General features: G+C 41.1%; 1 protein-coding gene across 7 annotated transcripts in view; it reads left to right on the top strand.

The window, feature by feature from the left end:
* Window positions 1-16,963, top strand: part of POLR1B (polymerase (RNA) I polypeptide B, 128kDa) — a 37,108-nt gene extending 20,145 nt beyond the window's left edge. For 5 of the 7 annotated variants that reach the window (XM_011968030.1, XM_011968027.1, XM_011968023.1 and 2 more), the window contains 6 exons: window positions 2,118-2,251; window positions 5,761-5,931; window positions 6,539-6,695; window positions 10,376-10,572; window positions 11,377-11,630; window positions 12,643-14,924. In XM_011968030.1, coding sequence (XP_011823420.1) covers window positions 2,118-2,251; window positions 5,761-5,931; window positions 6,539-6,695; window positions 10,376-10,572; window positions 11,377-11,630; window positions 12,643-13,525 — 1,796 coding nt within the window. In that variant the 3' untranslated portion in view covers window positions 13,526-14,924. Of the gene's footprint in view, window positions 1-2,117; window positions 2,252-5,760; window positions 5,932-6,538; window positions 6,696-10,375; window positions 10,573-11,376; window positions 11,631-12,642 lie in introns of all 7 variants that reach the window. The other 2 variants (XM_011968028.1, XM_011968029.1) reach the window with 2 other exon arrangements.
* The last annotated feature ends 513 nt before the right edge of the window (window positions 16,964-17,476 follow it).

The raw sequence follows: 17,476 nt of genomic DNA, 5'->3' as shown, positions 1-17,476 counted from the left end.
TGCTACACTTGGAGGCAATTTTTTTTTTTTTTTTTTGTAGAGATGGGGTCTTGCTATGTTATCCAGGCTGGTCTCGAACTCCTGGCGTCAAGCATTCCTTCTACCTTGGCCTCCCAAAGTGCTGGGATTACAGTTGTGAGCCACCATGCCAGGCCTGGAAGCTATTATTTAAACAGTGAAATCACACCAGCTGAAAACATGCCACTGAACAGACTGGTCAAGAGACACTTGTTTACAGCATGAGCTGACAAGAAAGCATGGCATCGTCTTGTTTGACTTCAGCTGCGGGGAGCGTATGCATCAGGGGACTCAAATTTTTTTGCTGCATGTTCTGAAATGACGTTAAAAGCATCCCCAGTATTAATTTTGTGGTTATAGATAAAATGTAGCAAGTAGGCAAATCTTCACATAATGAGGATCAACTGTAATTACATTTTGGGGGTTAATGCATTTAATGCATTTACGTGGCTTAGAAATCAAAATATTAAAAAGACATGCAGTGAAATGCTCCCTCCCATAGGCCCCTGTTCCCTTGCTACTTCTTTCCTGTGTCCTTGCGGAAGCGATTTAAACTTCCACAAGCAATACAAAAGCCTTCAGGCTTACCCTGGAGATATTGCAGGTTTGGTTCCAGAGCGCTACAATAAAATGAGCCACATGAATTTCTCAGTTTCCCACAGTGCATATAAAACTTATGTTTACACTATGCTGTAAATATTTCAAATTTAAGAATACTTTATTGCTAAAAAAAATATTAAATCATGTGAGCCTTCAGCAATTTGTTATCTTTTTGCTGGTGGAAAGTCTTGCCTCAGTGTTGCTGGCTGCTGACTGATCAGGGCAGTGGTTGCTGAAGGTTAGAATGGCTTGTGACAATTTCTTAAAATTAAACAAAGAAGTTTACCACGCCAATTGAATCTTCCTGTCACGAAAGATTTCTCGGTAGCATGTGATGCTGTTTGATAGCATTTTACCCACAGAAGAGACTATTTCCAAGTTGCAGTCAGTCCCCTCAAACCCTGCCCCTGTTTTATCAGTTAAGTTTATGGAATAATCTAAATCCTTTATTGTCATTTCAACAGTGTTTACTGCATCTTCTCATTTCTTGAGATGCCATCTCAAGAAACCGTTTTCTGCTGGGCACAGTGGCTCAGGCCTGTAATTCCAGCACTTTGGGAGGCCAAGGCGAGAGGATTGCTTGAGCCCAGGAGTTTGAGACCAGCCTAGGCGACACAGGGAGACCCTGTCTCTACAGAAAAAAAAAAATTTTTTTTTTTTTGAGATGGAGTCTTGCTATGTCACCCAGGCTGGAGTGCAATGGCACAATCTTGGCTCACTGCAAGCTCTGCCGCCCTGGTTCATGCCATTCTCCTGTCTCAGCCTCCTGAGTAGCTGGGACTATAGGCGCCTGCCACCATGCCTGGCTAATTTTTTGTAGTTTTAGTAGAGACGAGGTTTCGCTGTGTTAGCCAGGATGGTCTCGATCTCCTGACCTTGTGATCCACCCGCCTCAGCCTCCCAAAATGCTGGATTATAGGTGTGAGCCACCGCGCTGAGGTGGGAGGACTGCTTGAGCCCAGGAGGTTGAGGTTGCAATGAGCCATGATCATGCCACTGCACTGCAGCCTGAGCGACAGAGCAAGACCCTGTCTCAAAAACAAAACAAAACGACATTTTCTTTGCTCATCCTCTAAGAAGCAATTCCTCATCTGTTCAGTTTGATTATGGGATTGCAGAAATTCAGTCACAGCTTCAGACTCTACTTCTAATTCTAGTTGTCTTGCTATTTCTACCACATCTGCAAGCACAGTAGTAACATCAGAGATCACTAATCACAGATCACCATAACAGATATAATAATATTGGAAATATTGCAAGAATTACCAAAATGTTGACACAGAGACACAAAGGGAACACGTGTTGTTGGAAAAATGGCATTGATAAGCCTGCTTAAAATATCTGTGAAGTGCAATTAAAAGAAATGCCTGTACCTATTATAGAGACAAGGATAATTTGATATCTGAACTGATACAGCAGCTGTTGACCCCATCTGGAGGGAATCTGGAATGTTGGATGAAGCATTCCGATGTGATTGTGCTGTTTGTTCCGTTTACCAGGGGTCACTCCCGTTGATGGCGCTCCCCACCGGCCATACAGTGAGTGCTACCCCGTCCTGCTTGACGGCGTCATGGTTGGCTGGGTGGATAAGGAGCTTGCTCCAGGCATCGCAGATTCTCTTCGTCATTTTAAGGTGGGCTTGAGGCTTTGTGAATTGTCCTATCCCTTGACCTTAGGTTTTCAGTTCCTTTCTAGTTTTGGGGTTAACCCCTGGGCGGTCTAGAGTGATCAAGTGGTCAGTGGGTCAGAATGTCCAGAATGCCTGTGCCTTCCCTCTGGTGACAGAGGCTTGCCTTGTACTGGCCTCACTGGTTGGGGTCAGTGACAGATATTTGACCCATATACATTCTTTGGGAGTTTCACTGAGGCACCTCAGTCTGCTTATCTAACTAATTTTAACTTTTTTCCCCCTTCTTAATACTAGTGGCATATGAGGGATCTCAAAATACAGGTATTTCAGTAATATTCAAAATATGCAAAGTAGAAGTTAACTACCCCATTGCCTCCTAGGTTTTGAAAATATATTTTTAAAAAGTAGAATGACATTCTTTGAATAACTTATCTTTGGGATTTCCTCCTAGCGAAGAGTATTTGTTGCTTTGATAATGGCCATTGAAAGAATTATCCTTTGGCAACAGGCTGAGTTTGTGGTTTATATTCTGTTCTGTGTGTTTATTTTTAAAAAATGTTTAAACTAAATTTTAGTTTTCGTTTAAGTGCTCTGTTGGACACTTGGTTGTTTCTACCTTCTGGTCATTGCAAATAATGCTGCTGTGAACATGAGTGTACAAATATCTATTCAAGTCCTTGTGCTTTTCATTCTTTAATTCTTTTATTCCTATAAGTGGAATTGTGGCTCATTTGATACAATTTTACACTTAGAGTGAAGATGTTTAATCAGTACATGGGACCCCCCTGTATATACATTACCGAAATCCACCAGTTGCTATGCTTTGCCCCACATGCTTTGTCTTCTGTATGCTCTTTGTAATGTTTTTCTTTTGAACCATTTGAGAGCAGTATTGAGACAGTGTCCCGTTTTCCATAAAGATTTTAGCGTACTTTTTCTAAGAACAAGGACTTTCTCTTCAATAACCACAGTACACTTATGAAAATCAGAGAAGGTCATGTGGGTGGGATCCATAGTTGGTATTCAAATTCCACCAGTTGTCTCAGTAATGTTCTCTTTTTTTCTTTTCTTTTCTTTTTTTTAAAGAGACGGGTCTCACTCTGTTGCCCAGGCTGGAGTGCAGTGGCACAGTCACAGCTCACTGCAGCCTTAATGTCCCAGGCTTAAGTGATCCTCCCACCTCAGCTTGGCAAGCAGCCTGACCACAGGACTGTACCACCGTGCCCGGCTTCCCTGGCAGCTCCCTGACCCAGTCCTTTGGGTTGTTATGGCTTTATTATGTAGGATGACTGATGGAATCATTGGCCATTGGTGATTAGCTTAACCTCCAGCCCCTATCGCTTTCCTGGAAGTTGAGGGTGGGGCTGAAAGTCCCAGTCCTCTAATCCTGGCTTGGTCTTTCTGGTGACCAGCCCCATCCTGAAGCCACCTAGATGCTGCCAACCACCAGTCTTCTATTTTTATTTTTTTAAGTCAGAATCTCGTGCCTCAGCCTCCCAAGTAGCTGAGACTACAGGTGTGTACCACCACACCCGGCTAATTTTTTTTATTTTTAGCAGTGGTGGGGTTTCACCATCTGGATCAGGCTGGTCTCCTAACCTTAAGTGATTCGCCCGCCTTGGCCTCCCGAAGTGCTGGGAATCACAGCTCTCCTGTAATTTAGGTTTATGTTTTGCTTCTTCATGATGAGATTCAAGATATTTCAGGAAACACATGATGTTGGTTTGTCCTGTTACGACTCATGTTAACTGATCCCTTCAAAGTTGTGTTCTTTAGGTTAATTCACTGTACAGTTTCTGTTTTTCTCTGTAATAAGTAACTTGTGGAGAGATAGTTGAAAGCTATGTGGAGCCCCCTTTCTTCATATTTTCACCCACTAGTTGATGAATTATTTGCTGAATTACTATTCCATTGATGGTTCTTTGCTGAGTTAATATTACTGTGATGGTTACCACATGGTGTTTTCCCCCACCAGCATTTTTTCTATGTTTATTAGTTGCTATTCTGTAAGGAGGGCTTTCTTTTCTATTAGTTGTTCATTTATTTAGGTTAGCATAGATTTATAGATGCTTGTTTAATTTTGTGAATATTCTGTTACTACTCATTTTGATGCTCAGAGAGTATATGAGATTTGATCTAGTGTACAATTCAGTGATATTAAATACATTCATGTTGTGCAGTCATCACCATCTTCAGAACTTTCTCATCATCAAAACTCTGTACGCATTAAACAATCATTCCTTTTTTTTTTTTTTTTTTTGAGGCAGAGTCTCACTCTGTTGCCCAGGCTGGGCTGCAGTGGCGTGATCTTGGCTCACTGCAGCCTCCACCTCCCAGGTTCAAGCAATTCTCCTGCCTCAGCCTCAGCTGGGATTACAGGTGCACACACCACACCCGGGTAATTTTTGTATTTTTAGTAGAGACGGGGTTTCTCCACGTTGCCCCGGCTGGGCTCGAACTCCTGACCTCAAATGATCTGCCTACCTCATTGTACCTCATTAGTCTCAGATTTTATTTTATCTTTTTTATTGTGTTTTCTTTTAGTTGACTTTATTCTCTTTTAGCTTTTGATTAAATAATTTATTTTCATTCTTTTTTTTTTTTTTTTGGTTAGCATTGTGGAGGGTCGGAGGATGAGGGCACTTAAGATGTGCTCTCTTAGTAAATTTCAGGCATGCAATATAGTATTCTTAACTATAGTCACATGCTGTACTTGAGATCTGCAGAAACTTAATTCTCTTGCATAACTGAAGCTTTATACTCTTTGACCAACATCTCCCAGTGTCCCCTTCCACCAAACATCCTCTCATTTAGCTGTGAATCCCCATGAGTACTGACACCTGGGTTTTTTTTTTTTTTTTCTTTTCCAGGTTTCTGTAATTTAGATTTTTGTATCTCCTTTCATGCAAGAGTTTGTTGGCTTTTTTTTGTTTTGTTTTTGAGACAGGGTCTCACTCTGTCACCCAGGCTGGAGTGCAGTGGTATGATCATGACTCACTGTAGCCTCAACCTCCTGGGCTCAAGTGATTCTCCCACCTCAGCCTCCCAAGTAGCTGGGACTACAGGCACGCACCACCACGCTCAGCTAATTTTTTTATTTTTTGTAGAGACGGGATTTCACCATGTTGCCCAGGTTGGTCTTGACTTCTGGGCTCAAGTGATCCACTCACTTCGGCCTCCTAAAGTGCTGGGATTACAGGTATAAGCCACCATGCCCGGCCCACCCAAGAGTTTTTGGTTTATTAAGTTTACAAATAAAACCAGTAATCTACTGTATTTTAGATCACAGAGGACAGAATTTCCTTTAGTGTATCTACACATACATTCATGGTGTACTTTATCCTTAGTCTCAGTAGATAGAGATTTGCCTGCTAGCTGGGGTGAGCACCCAAGGAAGTAGGGCTTTTACCATGGCTGAGTGTGGATGAGTAGTATTCCATGGGGCATAAGACTGGCAGCGACAGCCATGGCCGTGGGACAGGTTTGTTAAACTCTGTTTTTGTTGAAAACAGGTGTTGAGAGAGAAAAGAATTCCTCCCTGGATGGAAGTGGTCCTCATACCCATGACAGGAAAACCAAGTCTGTACCCAGGATTGTTCCTTTTTACTACTCCTTGTAGACTGGTACGGCCTGTGCAGAACTTGGAATTGGGCAAAGAAGAGCTAATTGGAACTATGGAACAGGTAAATACATATGTGTGATGGATGAGTGTATGTGCTTGTTTGTATAGTATACAACTTTCAGAGACTTAACTCTTCCTTTTTAAAAGGGTTGTTAGTGTTACAATAACAGTTGGACATTTGAAAGAAAGTCAGACTTTCCACCTCCACTGTGACCAGCACAAAGCAGTTCCCATGTCTGATCTCACTCCAAAAGAACCTGAGAAGGTTGGTGGTCACATTACCTGCCTTCCATCCTGTCTAGCTCCCAGAGCTCCTTTGTACCTGACTCTGCCTCAGCTGGCGAAGTGAAAACATTCCATTAGATTCACACTCAGTCTTTGCCTACATATTTGCAGTTGCAAAGTTACAGGCTTTGTGCTACTTAACATTTTTTCTTCCTATTCCCCTTCACAATTGGTCTGGGGTAGATTTAGAGTGAAATATGTAAAGTAAGTGGCATTTCTAACCGGTCGCTTCCCTGTGCTTCCCAGTTGATCCCTTCAGCACTTATGATGCTGGGCGGAGAAGGTTTTCTCTTGAGTCTTTGAGTGCTGAACTCTGAGAAATGGTAAGAGTTAATGTGTAAGCAGTTGCAGTTATTTTGTGCCTTGGACATCTGCTCTTCCAGATCTTCATGAATGTCGCTATCTTTGAGGATGAGGTTTTTGCTGGAGTTACCACACACCAGGAACTCTTTCCACACAGCCTGCTGAGTGTGATTGCCAACTTCATCCCTTTCTCTGATCACAACCAGAGTCCACGGAACATGTACCAGTGCCAGATGGGTAAGGAAGAGGGACGATGTTATAGTCACAATCAGGAAAGTAAACTTGATACTAGCATAGTCTTTTGTAGTCCTTATTTACATATGCTGACCATTTGTTCCAAAAATATGGCTTATGGCAAGTTTTTTTTTTTTTCTGTGCCACAAGCAACCAGTCCAGGATCACTCATTGTATTTAGTTGGCATGTCTATTTAGTCTCCTGTAATTTATGACAGATCTTTAACCATTCTTTGTCTTTGACATTGACATTTTTGAAGAAAAAGGTATAAAATGTCCATAGATTTGGGTGTGCCTGGGGTCTTATTACTTGATTTTTTGAAGAATACAAGCAATCATAGTCACCCACATATTTATCACTTCCAGTTCTCTTCATTCCTGCTGCAAGATTCAGGTTTTCATTGCTTACAGTTTTCCTTCAGCCTGATAATCTTCCTTTAGCATTTTTTTATATTGCAGGTTGCTGGCCACAAACTCTCTTGGTTTTCATTTATCTGAAAATGTCTTTATTTTGCTTCACTTGAAGGAATCTTTCACTGGGTATACAATTCTGAGTTGACAGTTATTTTTCTTCCAGCACTTAAAAGTTGTTACACTGGCTTTTCTTAGTCTCTGTCATTTCTAGTTAGAAAGCAGCAGTCTTCTGAATATAGTGTTTCTTTTTTTTTTTTTTTTTGAGACAGAGTGTTGCTCCATCGCCTAGGCTGGAATTCAGTGGTATGATCTCGGCTCCCTGCAACCTCTGCCTTCTGGGTTGAAGTGATTCTCCTTCCTCAGCCTCCCAAGTAGCTGGGACTACAGGCACTCACCACCATACCCAGCTAATTTTTGTATTTTTAGTAGAGACGGGATTTCACCATGTTGGCCAGGCTGGTCTTGAACTGCTGACCTCAGGTGATCTGCCCACTTTGGCCTCCCAAAGTGCTGGATTACAGGCATAAGCCACCGCGCCCGGCCCCCAATTTTTTTTTTTTTTTTAATTAAATTGCTAAACTCTTCTGTCATTATTTTTAAAAACATTGCTCCTACCCTTTTCTCTCTTTCCTCCCCTTCTGAGATATCAGTTATTCATATATTTAAACCTTTTGATATTGTTCCATAAGACATTGAGTTTCTGTTCTCTTTTTTTCCTTATTTTCTTCAGATTGGATTTTTTCATTTCTTTTTTTTTTTCCCCCCTCCAAGATGGAGTGTCACTTTGTTACCTAGGCTGGAGTGTAGTGGTGCGATCTCGGCTCATTGCAACCTCCGCCTCCCGTGTTCAATAAATTCTCCTGCCTCAGCCTCTCAAGTAGCTGGGATTACAGGCACACATCACCATGCCCAGCTAATTTTTGTGTTTTAGTAGAGATGGGGTTTCACCATGTTGACCTGGCTGGTTTTGAACTCCTTACCTCAAGTGATCTGCCTGCCTCAGCCTCCCAAAAATGCTGGGGTTACAGGTGTGAGCCACTGTGCCTGGCCCAGATTGAATTATTTTTACTGACCTATTATCACAGTCACTTTTAATTCTGTCTTCTACTGAATTTTCGCCTACAGTCATATGCCCTTAACGACAGGGATACATTTGGAGAAGGGAGTCGTATGTGATTTTGTCGTAGTGTGAACATCATACAGTGAACTTACATAAACCTAGATGGCAGAGACTACTACACACCTAATATATGGTATAGCCTGTTGTTCCTAGGCTACAAACCTGGGTGGCATATAACTGTACTGTGTGCTGTCGACAGTTGTAAGATAATGGCAAGGATTTGTGTAGCTAAAGATAGAAAAGATACAGTAAAAATATATATATGCCATATATATGCCATAGTATATATGCCATCCTACATTGACTAAAACATTGTTATGCAGTGTATGACTGTATTTTCAAGTCCACCACTTCCACTTGTTTCTTTTTTTTTTTTTTTCTTTTTTGAGACAGGGTATTGCTGTGTCACCCACCTGGAGTGCAGTGGCACGATCTTGGCTCACTGCAACCTCTGCCTCCCCGGTTCAAGCGATTCTCTTGCCTCCGCCTTCTGAGTAGCTGAGATTACAGGCATGTGCCACCATGCCCAGCTAATTTTTTGTATTTTTAGTAGAGACAGAGTTTTATCATGTTGTTCAGGCTGGTCTCAAACTCCTGACCTCAAGTGATCTGCCCGCCTCAGCCTCCCAAAGTGCTGGGATTACAGGTGTGAGCCACTGCGCCTGGCCTGACTTGTTTCTTTTTTATAGTTTCTCTCTTCTCTAAGATTTCTTATCTTCATTCATTGTGGGCATGTTTTCCTTTATATTTTTAGCATAGTTTTATATGATGGGTGTTGTAAAGTCATTATCTGCAGATTCCAATGTCTGGGTCATCTCAGGATCAGTCTCCTTGAGTATAAGTCAAGTTTCACCATTTATTTGTATGCTCAGTAATACTGGATTGTATTATGAACATTGCGAGGAATATGTTTTAAACCCTGGATCCTGTTAGGGTCCTCTGAAGAGGATTGGTTTTGTTTGTTTTTAGTGTGGTGTTGAGCCTTCGATTACATTTTAATGTTTTTCATTTTATATCTTTCCTTCTTAATACACAGTCCATCACCTGGCTCAGTGCATGTCACCAAAAATTCTCCAGGGGAAAAGGATTGGTTTTTAGTGTTCACTGGTACTTAACTTGGTGAACATGGCAGTTGAAGTACATTCTTCAGCCTTAGGTGGGCTGCTTTGATCTGTCCCATGCATGCATAGTTCAGGAGTCCACCAAAGATTGGGACCCAATTTTACATGCTGAATTTAAGGGTCTCCCTTTGTTCTCTCATTTCTGAAACGTTCCCCTTTACCAATTGTTGTCATGCTCAGAACTCTATTTCTTAGTTCTTCAAGCCAGTAAGACTGTGGGTTTCTATCTAAGTTGTGGCTACCACACTGGGCCATAAGGCAAAAATAAATACATAAATACTTAAAAACCTGGAAATTCACCCAGTGTGGTTCCTTTCATCCAAGTAAAAATTCTTCCTCAGCTTCTGACAGCTTTTGGTTACTCTCCAGTGCTATATGTGTAGTTGGGGCCTTTTTTCTGCATCTTATACGTATGTGTTGAGGGTGGTCTTGTAAGAGTAGCCCTTTATTACTGGAAGCTCTAAGTTTATAATTTTTTAAAAAAAATTTCACTTGTATGTATTTATATTTTAAAATCATTTTGTTCTGAAATGATTATACTGTGAGGTAGTACACAGAGGAATCTCACCGCATACTCCACTACCTAGAATTAAATACATCTTCCGCTGTAAGAAAGTAATCTAATTACATAATAATTACTGTCCCCTTTTCTCCCCCCAGTAGTGATATCCTGTAATTCGTGTGCTTCCTTTCTGTCCCCTTTTAAAGCTTTTATTACATCATACATGTATCCATAAACTAGGTATAGAATTGTTTGGGGCGTGTTGCAAATGCACATAAATCTTACATTAAATGTCAGTCTGCACTTTCTCCCACTCAGCACGGTTTTCCTGGTCTGGTCACATTGATACATTTAGGTTTACTTCATTTTCACAGCTTATGTATTAGTCTAAAGTAAGCATAACTACTATGATTATTTATTTATTCATTCTTCTCTGATGAATATTTAGTTGTTTCCAGTGTTGTGTGTCACACCTATAATCAAGATGAAAGAAGCAGAAAATGCTAAGATTTTTTTCTCCGTGTAGGTAAGCAAACTATGGGCTTTCCACTTCTCACTTATCAAGACCGATCAGACAACAAACTGTATCGTCTTCAGACACCTCAGAGTCCCTTGGTGAGACCCTCCATGTATGATTATTATGACATGGATAACTATCCAATTGGGACCAATGCCATCGTTGCCGTGATTTCTTACACTGGCTATGATATGGAAGATGCCATGGTGAGTTTTACCGGGAAATGTTGTTCCAATCTTTTTATCGTTTAACTCTTTTGTTTACTGTGAAATCAGTGAAGGAATATTTTTGTGTACCCAAGTACCTAGTATTTGGCACATGATGTTCTATGAAATGATTAGTTCTTGGTCTAAGTTGAAATTGGGCAAGCCTTGAGGAGTATCCACTAAATATTCAGATACACATATATCTTGCATATTTGAGTGCATATTATGAGTAAATTTTGAAGAGTTTGGTTTTGGATATATCTACCTTTTATATTTAAATATGATTAGATTTTAAGCTATTTCTGTGTGCCTGGGTTTTTGGTTTTTCTTGGTGTTTTTTGTTTTTTGTGTTTTTTTTTGAGCCAGAGTCTTGCTCTATTGTCCAGGCTGGAGTGCAGTGGCACGATCTTGGCTCACTACAACCTCTGCCTTCTGGGTTCAAGCAATTCTTCTGCCTCAGCCTCTCGAGTAGCTGGGACTATAGGCACCCCCCACCACGCCTGGCTGATTTTTTATTTTTAGTAGAGATGGAGTTTCACCATGTTGGCTAGGCTGGTCTCTAACTCCTGACCTCAAGTGATCTGCCTGCCTTGGTCTCCCAAAGTGCTGGAATTACAGGCATGAGCCACTGTGCCCGGCCATGTCTGGGTTTTTGTAGTTAGTATCAGTGATTTGGAAAATGTGAGGAGAGTTGAAATGTGATGCCAGTTATCCTAAACCAAGTATTATAGTCCCACCTAGTTTTATTTTGAAAATCCTCACTTGGCCTCAGTCTTTTAAATTAACGATTCTTTTACTTCACAGATTGTGAATAAGGCCTCTTGGGAACGAGGCTTTGCCCATGGAAGTGTCTACAAGTCTGAGTTCATAGACCTCTCTGAAAAAATTAAACAAGGAGATAGTAGCCTGGTGTTTGGAATCAAACCTGGTGACCCACGGGTTTTGCAGAAGTTAGATGACGATGGATTGCCGTTTATAGGAGCAAAACTGCAGTATGGAGATCCATATTACAGCTACCTAAACCTCAACACTGGGGAAAGTTTTGTGATGTACTATAAGTAAGTTTGGGTATCCAAGCTGGTTTTTGTTTGTTTTTTGAGATAGGGTCTCAGTGTGTTAGCCAGGCTGGAGTGCAGTGGAGTGATCTCACTCCCTACAACCTCCACCTCCCGGCTCAAGCAATCCTCTCACCTCAGCCTTCAAGTAGCTGGGACTACAGGCACGCACCACCATGCCCAGCTAATTTTTTGTATTTTTAGTAGAGATGGTTTCACCATGTTGCCCAGGAGGGTCTTGAACTCCTGGGCTCAAGTGTTCCACCTGCTTCAGCCTCCCAAAGTGCTAGGATTACAGGTGTGAGCCACTGTGCCTGGTCTATTTGTGCTTTTTTAAAAAACTGTATTATCCAAACTTTGTCGTCTTTATCATATACGATGTTAGCAATGTTTCCTAGCCAAAATGTTGAGCTCATACCTCTTATTAGAAATGTCTTATTTTAGCTCATTTTACAATATAATTTATTTCAGTAGGCCTTCATAATAATTTTTCAGTTGCCTTTGTTGCTAGTTTTCTTTCAGATGAACATAATTCTGTAGTGAATATCACCAATAGCTCTATTCATACCATCTCTGTTTGTATTGGAGAATAAAGGTAAGAATGAATTTTGCAGGCCAGGCACAGTAGTTCACACCTGCAACCCGACAATTTGGGAGACCAAAATGGGAGGCTCCCTTAAGCCCAGGAGTGCAAGGTCAGTCTGGGCATTGTAGTGGGACCCTATCTTTACAAAAAATTTAAAAATTAGCCAAGCCTAGTGGCATGTACCTGTAGTGCCAACTACTGAGGAGGCTAAGGTGGGAGGATTGCTTGAACCTGGAAAGTCAAGGCTGCAGTGAGCTGTAATCACACCACCCCTCTCCAGCCTGGGCAACAAAGTGAGACCCTGTCTCATCAAAAAAAAAAAAAAAGTGTTTTACAAATATCCTATATGAAGCACTAATTATATCAATGAAACTTACCTCTATAAGTTTAAACAAATAGCTTGACCTTATACGGTTTACTTTTTCCTAGGAGTAAAGAAAATTGTGTTGTGGATAACATCAAAGTGTGCAGTAATGACACTGGGAGTGGAAAATTCAAGTGTGTTTGCATCACTATGAGAGTGCCTCGGAACCCAACTATCGGAGATAAATTTGCCAGTCGTCATGGGCAGAAGGGCATTTTGAGCAGACTGTGGCCGGCTGAGGACATGCCTTTTACTGAGAGTGGGATGGTCCCAGACATTCTGTTCAATCCCCATGGTTTTCCATCCCGCATGACCATCGGGATGTTAATTGAGAGTATGGCCGGGAAGTCTGCAGCTTTGCATGGTCTCTGCCATGATGCTACACCCTTCATCTTCTCAGAGGAGAACTCGGCCTTAGAATACTTTGGTGAGATGTTAAAGGCTGCTGGCTACAATTTCTATGGCACCGAGAGGTTATATAGTGGCATCAGCGGGCTAGAACTGGAAGCAGACATCTTCATAGGAGTGGTTTATTATCAGCGCTTACGCCATATGGTCTCAGACAAATTTCAAGTAAGGACAACTGGGGCCCGAGACAGAGTCACCAACCAGCCTATTGGGGGAAGAAATGTCCAGGGTGGAATCCGTTTTGGGGAGATGGAACGGGATGCGCTTTTAGCTCACGGTACATCTTTTCTCCTTCATGACCGCCTCTTCAACTGCTCGGATCGGTCAGTAGCCCATGTGTGTGTGAAGTGTGGCAGTTTACTCTCTCCACTGTTGGAGAAGCCACCCCCTTCTTGGTCTGCCATGCGCAACAGAAAATACAACTGTACTCTGTGTAATCGCAGTGACACTATCGATACTGTTTCTGTGCCTTATGTTTTTCGGTATTTTGTAGCTGAATTGGCAGCTATGAACATCAAAGTGAAACTGGATGTTGTTTAACTTGATGTTACCTTTTGGATTAGGAGGCCTATCAGATTAAAACAAAACGTAATTTTAGTTCAATGAAGATATTATTACCAGGTTACTCTTGAGATTTTTCAAGGGTGTTAGAACTCTCAACCAAGATCTGAAAACCAAGAATGCAAAGTTTGAATCTCGCTGGTAGATTAACTGTTGACAATGATTTTCTGTATATTTGTTCAAAAATCTCATGTCTTCTCAAAATATGAAATATTAATAAATGGAAGAACATACAGGTTCCCTACACCCTGCTTTCAGCAGGCAGTGACTGTCACACACCTGTTAATCCATCTTGAGCAGGACAGTACTATACAAATAGAATGCAAGCTGTAATATAATATAATTTTATATTTTCTTATAGCCACATTGAAGTAAAAACAAACAGTTACAGTGTTTTTTGCCAGCTTTATAGAAGTACAGTTGTTACATATGTAATGAATACAGTTTGATGGGTTAGACTATATGTACACACCTTTGATACCATCACCACAATCAGGGTAATAAACATATCTATCATCTCCACAAGTTTCCTCCTGCCCCTTTGTTTTTTGCTTTTTGGTTGCTGTTGAGTTTTTGTTTTGTCTTCTGTGATAAGAACACGTAACTCAAGACCTACCCTCTTAACAAATCTTTAAGTGTACAATACAGTATTGTTAATTATAGGCACCATGTTGTACAACAGATCTTTAGACCTTACTTGTCTTGCATAACTGAAGCTTTATACCTGTTGAACAACTCTCCATTTCCCTAGCCCCTAGCAACCACCCTTCTACCCTGTTTCTACGAGTTTGACTATTATAGATATCTCATATAGTGGTATCATGCAGTATTTGTCCTGTGACTGGCTTATTTCACTTAGGATAGTGAAATAAGATTCATCCATTTTGGAAGCCAGGCATGGTGCTGTGCATCTGTAGTCCCTGCTGTTTGAAAGGCTGGGGTGGGAGGATCATTTAAGTGCAGGAGTTCAAGGCCGGCCTGGGTAATGTAGGAAGACCGTGTCTTAAAGACCCTGACCTCAAGTGATCCACCCACCTCGGCCTCCCAAAATGCTGGGATTACAGATGTGAGCCACTGCGCCTGGCCTCCAGTGAGTATTTTATATTTAGTCTACACTTCTATACTTGGCTTTTTTCTGCATTTATATTGACCTGCTTTCATAGCAGTGTGTAGAGTGCTGCTTATGTTTTCTTTCCTGTGTACAGTATTTTATTGTACGGATATACCATCCCCTGTGTATTTGAGTTGTTCCATTCTTTGGCCACTATAACTTTCTTCTGCAAATACTCTCTGCCTACTTATCTTTGGCCATTATAAACTGTTGATAATAGATCATCTTGTATATACTTGTGCAATTATAGGATGTTATTTTGATGAAGAAAGCTTTCCTAAGGTAATTCTTTCCTGAGTTTGGTTTAGATGGTCTGTCACTAATTATAAAATAAGGCAGATAGGAAAAGACTCAGAAAAATCTATCATTTCAAGGTAGGCTTAGCAGGATGGGCATGGTGGCTCACACCAGTAATCCCAACATTTTAGGAGGCCTAGGCGAGAGCAATCACTTGTGCCTAGGAGTTCTAGACCAGCCTGGGTTGAGACTAATGACAAAAAAATTAGCCAAGCATGGTGGCACACCCCTGTAGTCCCAGCTACTCGGGAGGCTGAGGTGGAAGGATTGCTTGAACCCAAAAGATCGAGGCTGCAGTGAGCCAAGATTGTGCCACTGCATTCCAGCCTGGGTGACAGAGCAGGACCCAGTCTCTAGAAATAAAAAAGACTGGGTGCAGTGGCTCACACCCATAATCCCAACACTGGCTCGGCAGGTTGAATTCCTGGCTGAGCCCAGGAATTCAAGTCCAGCCTGGGTAACATGGGGAAACCCCATTTCTACATAAAAAATTAGCCTGCTGTGGTGGTACACGCCTGTAGTTCCAGCTACACAGGAGGCTGAGGTGGGAGAATCTCCTGAGCCCGGAAGGTCCAGGCTGCAGTGAGCCAAAATTGTGCCACCACATTCCAGCCTGGGCAACAGAATAAGACCCCGTCTCAAAAAAAAAAAAAAAAGGCAAAAGAAAAACACTATTTAATAGAAAAGATAGGCTTTGCTTCAGGAAACTGGTTGAGAAGAATAAGGAAAAACTGGATTCTATTGACTGACGTTTCTCCCTGCTGTTAATAGAATCGCAGCCGTACACTTTCGCACACTATTCCAGGTTCTGTCTACTGAACGATCCCACAGCTGAGGTCTATTGTCCATCTCTCCATTTCCATTTATAGCAGCACTAAAAACATTTCCCAAAAAAACCATTTTTTAGCTTTTTGATTGTAGATTCACCACTAAGAAATTGACATTGGGACAGTCCACAGAGCTTATTCAAATTTCACCCATTTTACTTGCACTCATTTGTGTTGCATGTGGTAAACAGTTCTATTTCATTTTATCACCTGTGTAGATTGACGAAAACAGCAACATAAGCAAGATACAGAGCTGTTCTGTCATCACAGAGCTCTGCCATACTATCCTTTTATCTCTGTCCCCCATTTCTAACCCCTGGAAACCACTAATCTGTTCTTTATAGTTTTCTTATTTCAAGAATCTTATGTAAATGGGATCATGAAATATAACCTTTTGAGAATGGCCTTTTCATTCAATTCCCTTGAGATATATTCAGGTAGTTGCATGTATCAATAGTTAATTCCTTTTTATTGCTATATAGTACTCCGTAACATGGATATACTATGCACATAGCATACATACATAGTATATATGTACATAGTTTAACCATTCACCTTAAACATTTTGGTTGTTTCCAGTTCGGGACATTAACAATAAAGCTGATCTGAACAATCATGTATAATAGTCCCCCTTTATCCTTGAAGAATATATCCCAAGACTCCCAGTGAGTGTCTGAAACCATGGTATATACACTATCCATATGTGCTATATGTACTATATATCCTATATATACATTTTTCCTATACATACATACCTTTGATGAAGTTTAATTAGGCACTGTAAGAGACTGACAATAAATAGAACAATTATACTGTAATTAAATGAATGTGGCCTCAAAATATACTGTACTCACATATTTTCAGGCTGTGGGTAACTGAAACTACATAAAGCAAAACTGGCTGGGCGTGGTGGTGCATGCCTGTAATCCAGGACTTTGGCAGGCCAAGGTGTACTGAGAACTTGAGGTCAGGAGTTTGAGACCAGCCTGGCCATCATGGGGAAACCCTGTCTGTATTAAAAATACAAAAATTAGCTGGGTATGGTGGCACACACCTGTAATCCCAGCTACTCAGGAGGCTGAGACAGGAGAATCACTTGAACCCAGGAGGCAGACGTTGCAGTGAGCCAAGATCACGCCACTGCACACTAACCTGGGCAACAGAGCAAGACTAGAGTCTCAAGAAAAAAAAAAAAAAAAAAAGGAAAGCAAAACTGCAGATAAGGAGGACTACTTAAACATAAACATAAACTGTGTAAACATAAGTTTCATTTCCGTGGGACAAATGTTCAAGGCTGGGATTGCTAGATCATATGGTAGTTGCATATTTCATTTAAGAAACTGCTAAACTTTTCAGAGTGGCTGTGCCATTTTACTTTCCTACCAGCAATGCATGAGTGATTCATTTCTTGGCATTCTGACCAACCAGCATTTGGTGATGTCACTTTTTTTTTTTTAAGGCTAGTCAAGTGAAGCAGTGGGAGTGGAAAAAGAACAAATAAATCTGTAAGTGGTTGTGGTCAATTTGTTGTAAACACCAATGCATTTGGACCAGCCCACTATTTATTTTAGCCATTCTGATAGATGGGTAGTGATATCTCATTGTGGCTTTAATTTGCATTTCTCTAATGGCTGAAGATGTTGAACATCTCTTCATGTGTTTGTTTGCCATCTGTATATCTTCAGTGAAATGTCT

Source organism: Mandrillus leucophaeus, unplaced genomic scaffold (assembly GCF_000951045.1).
Source record: "Mandrillus leucophaeus isolate KB7577 unplaced genomic scaffold, Mleu.le_1.0 Scaffold822, whole genome shotgun sequence".
Lineage (NCBI taxonomy): Eukaryota > Metazoa > Chordata > Mammalia > Primates > Cercopithecidae > Mandrillus > Mandrillus leucophaeus.
The sequence above is the reverse complement of the archived record's forward strand: the minus strand, read 5'-3'. Positions and strand labels throughout refer to the sequence as shown.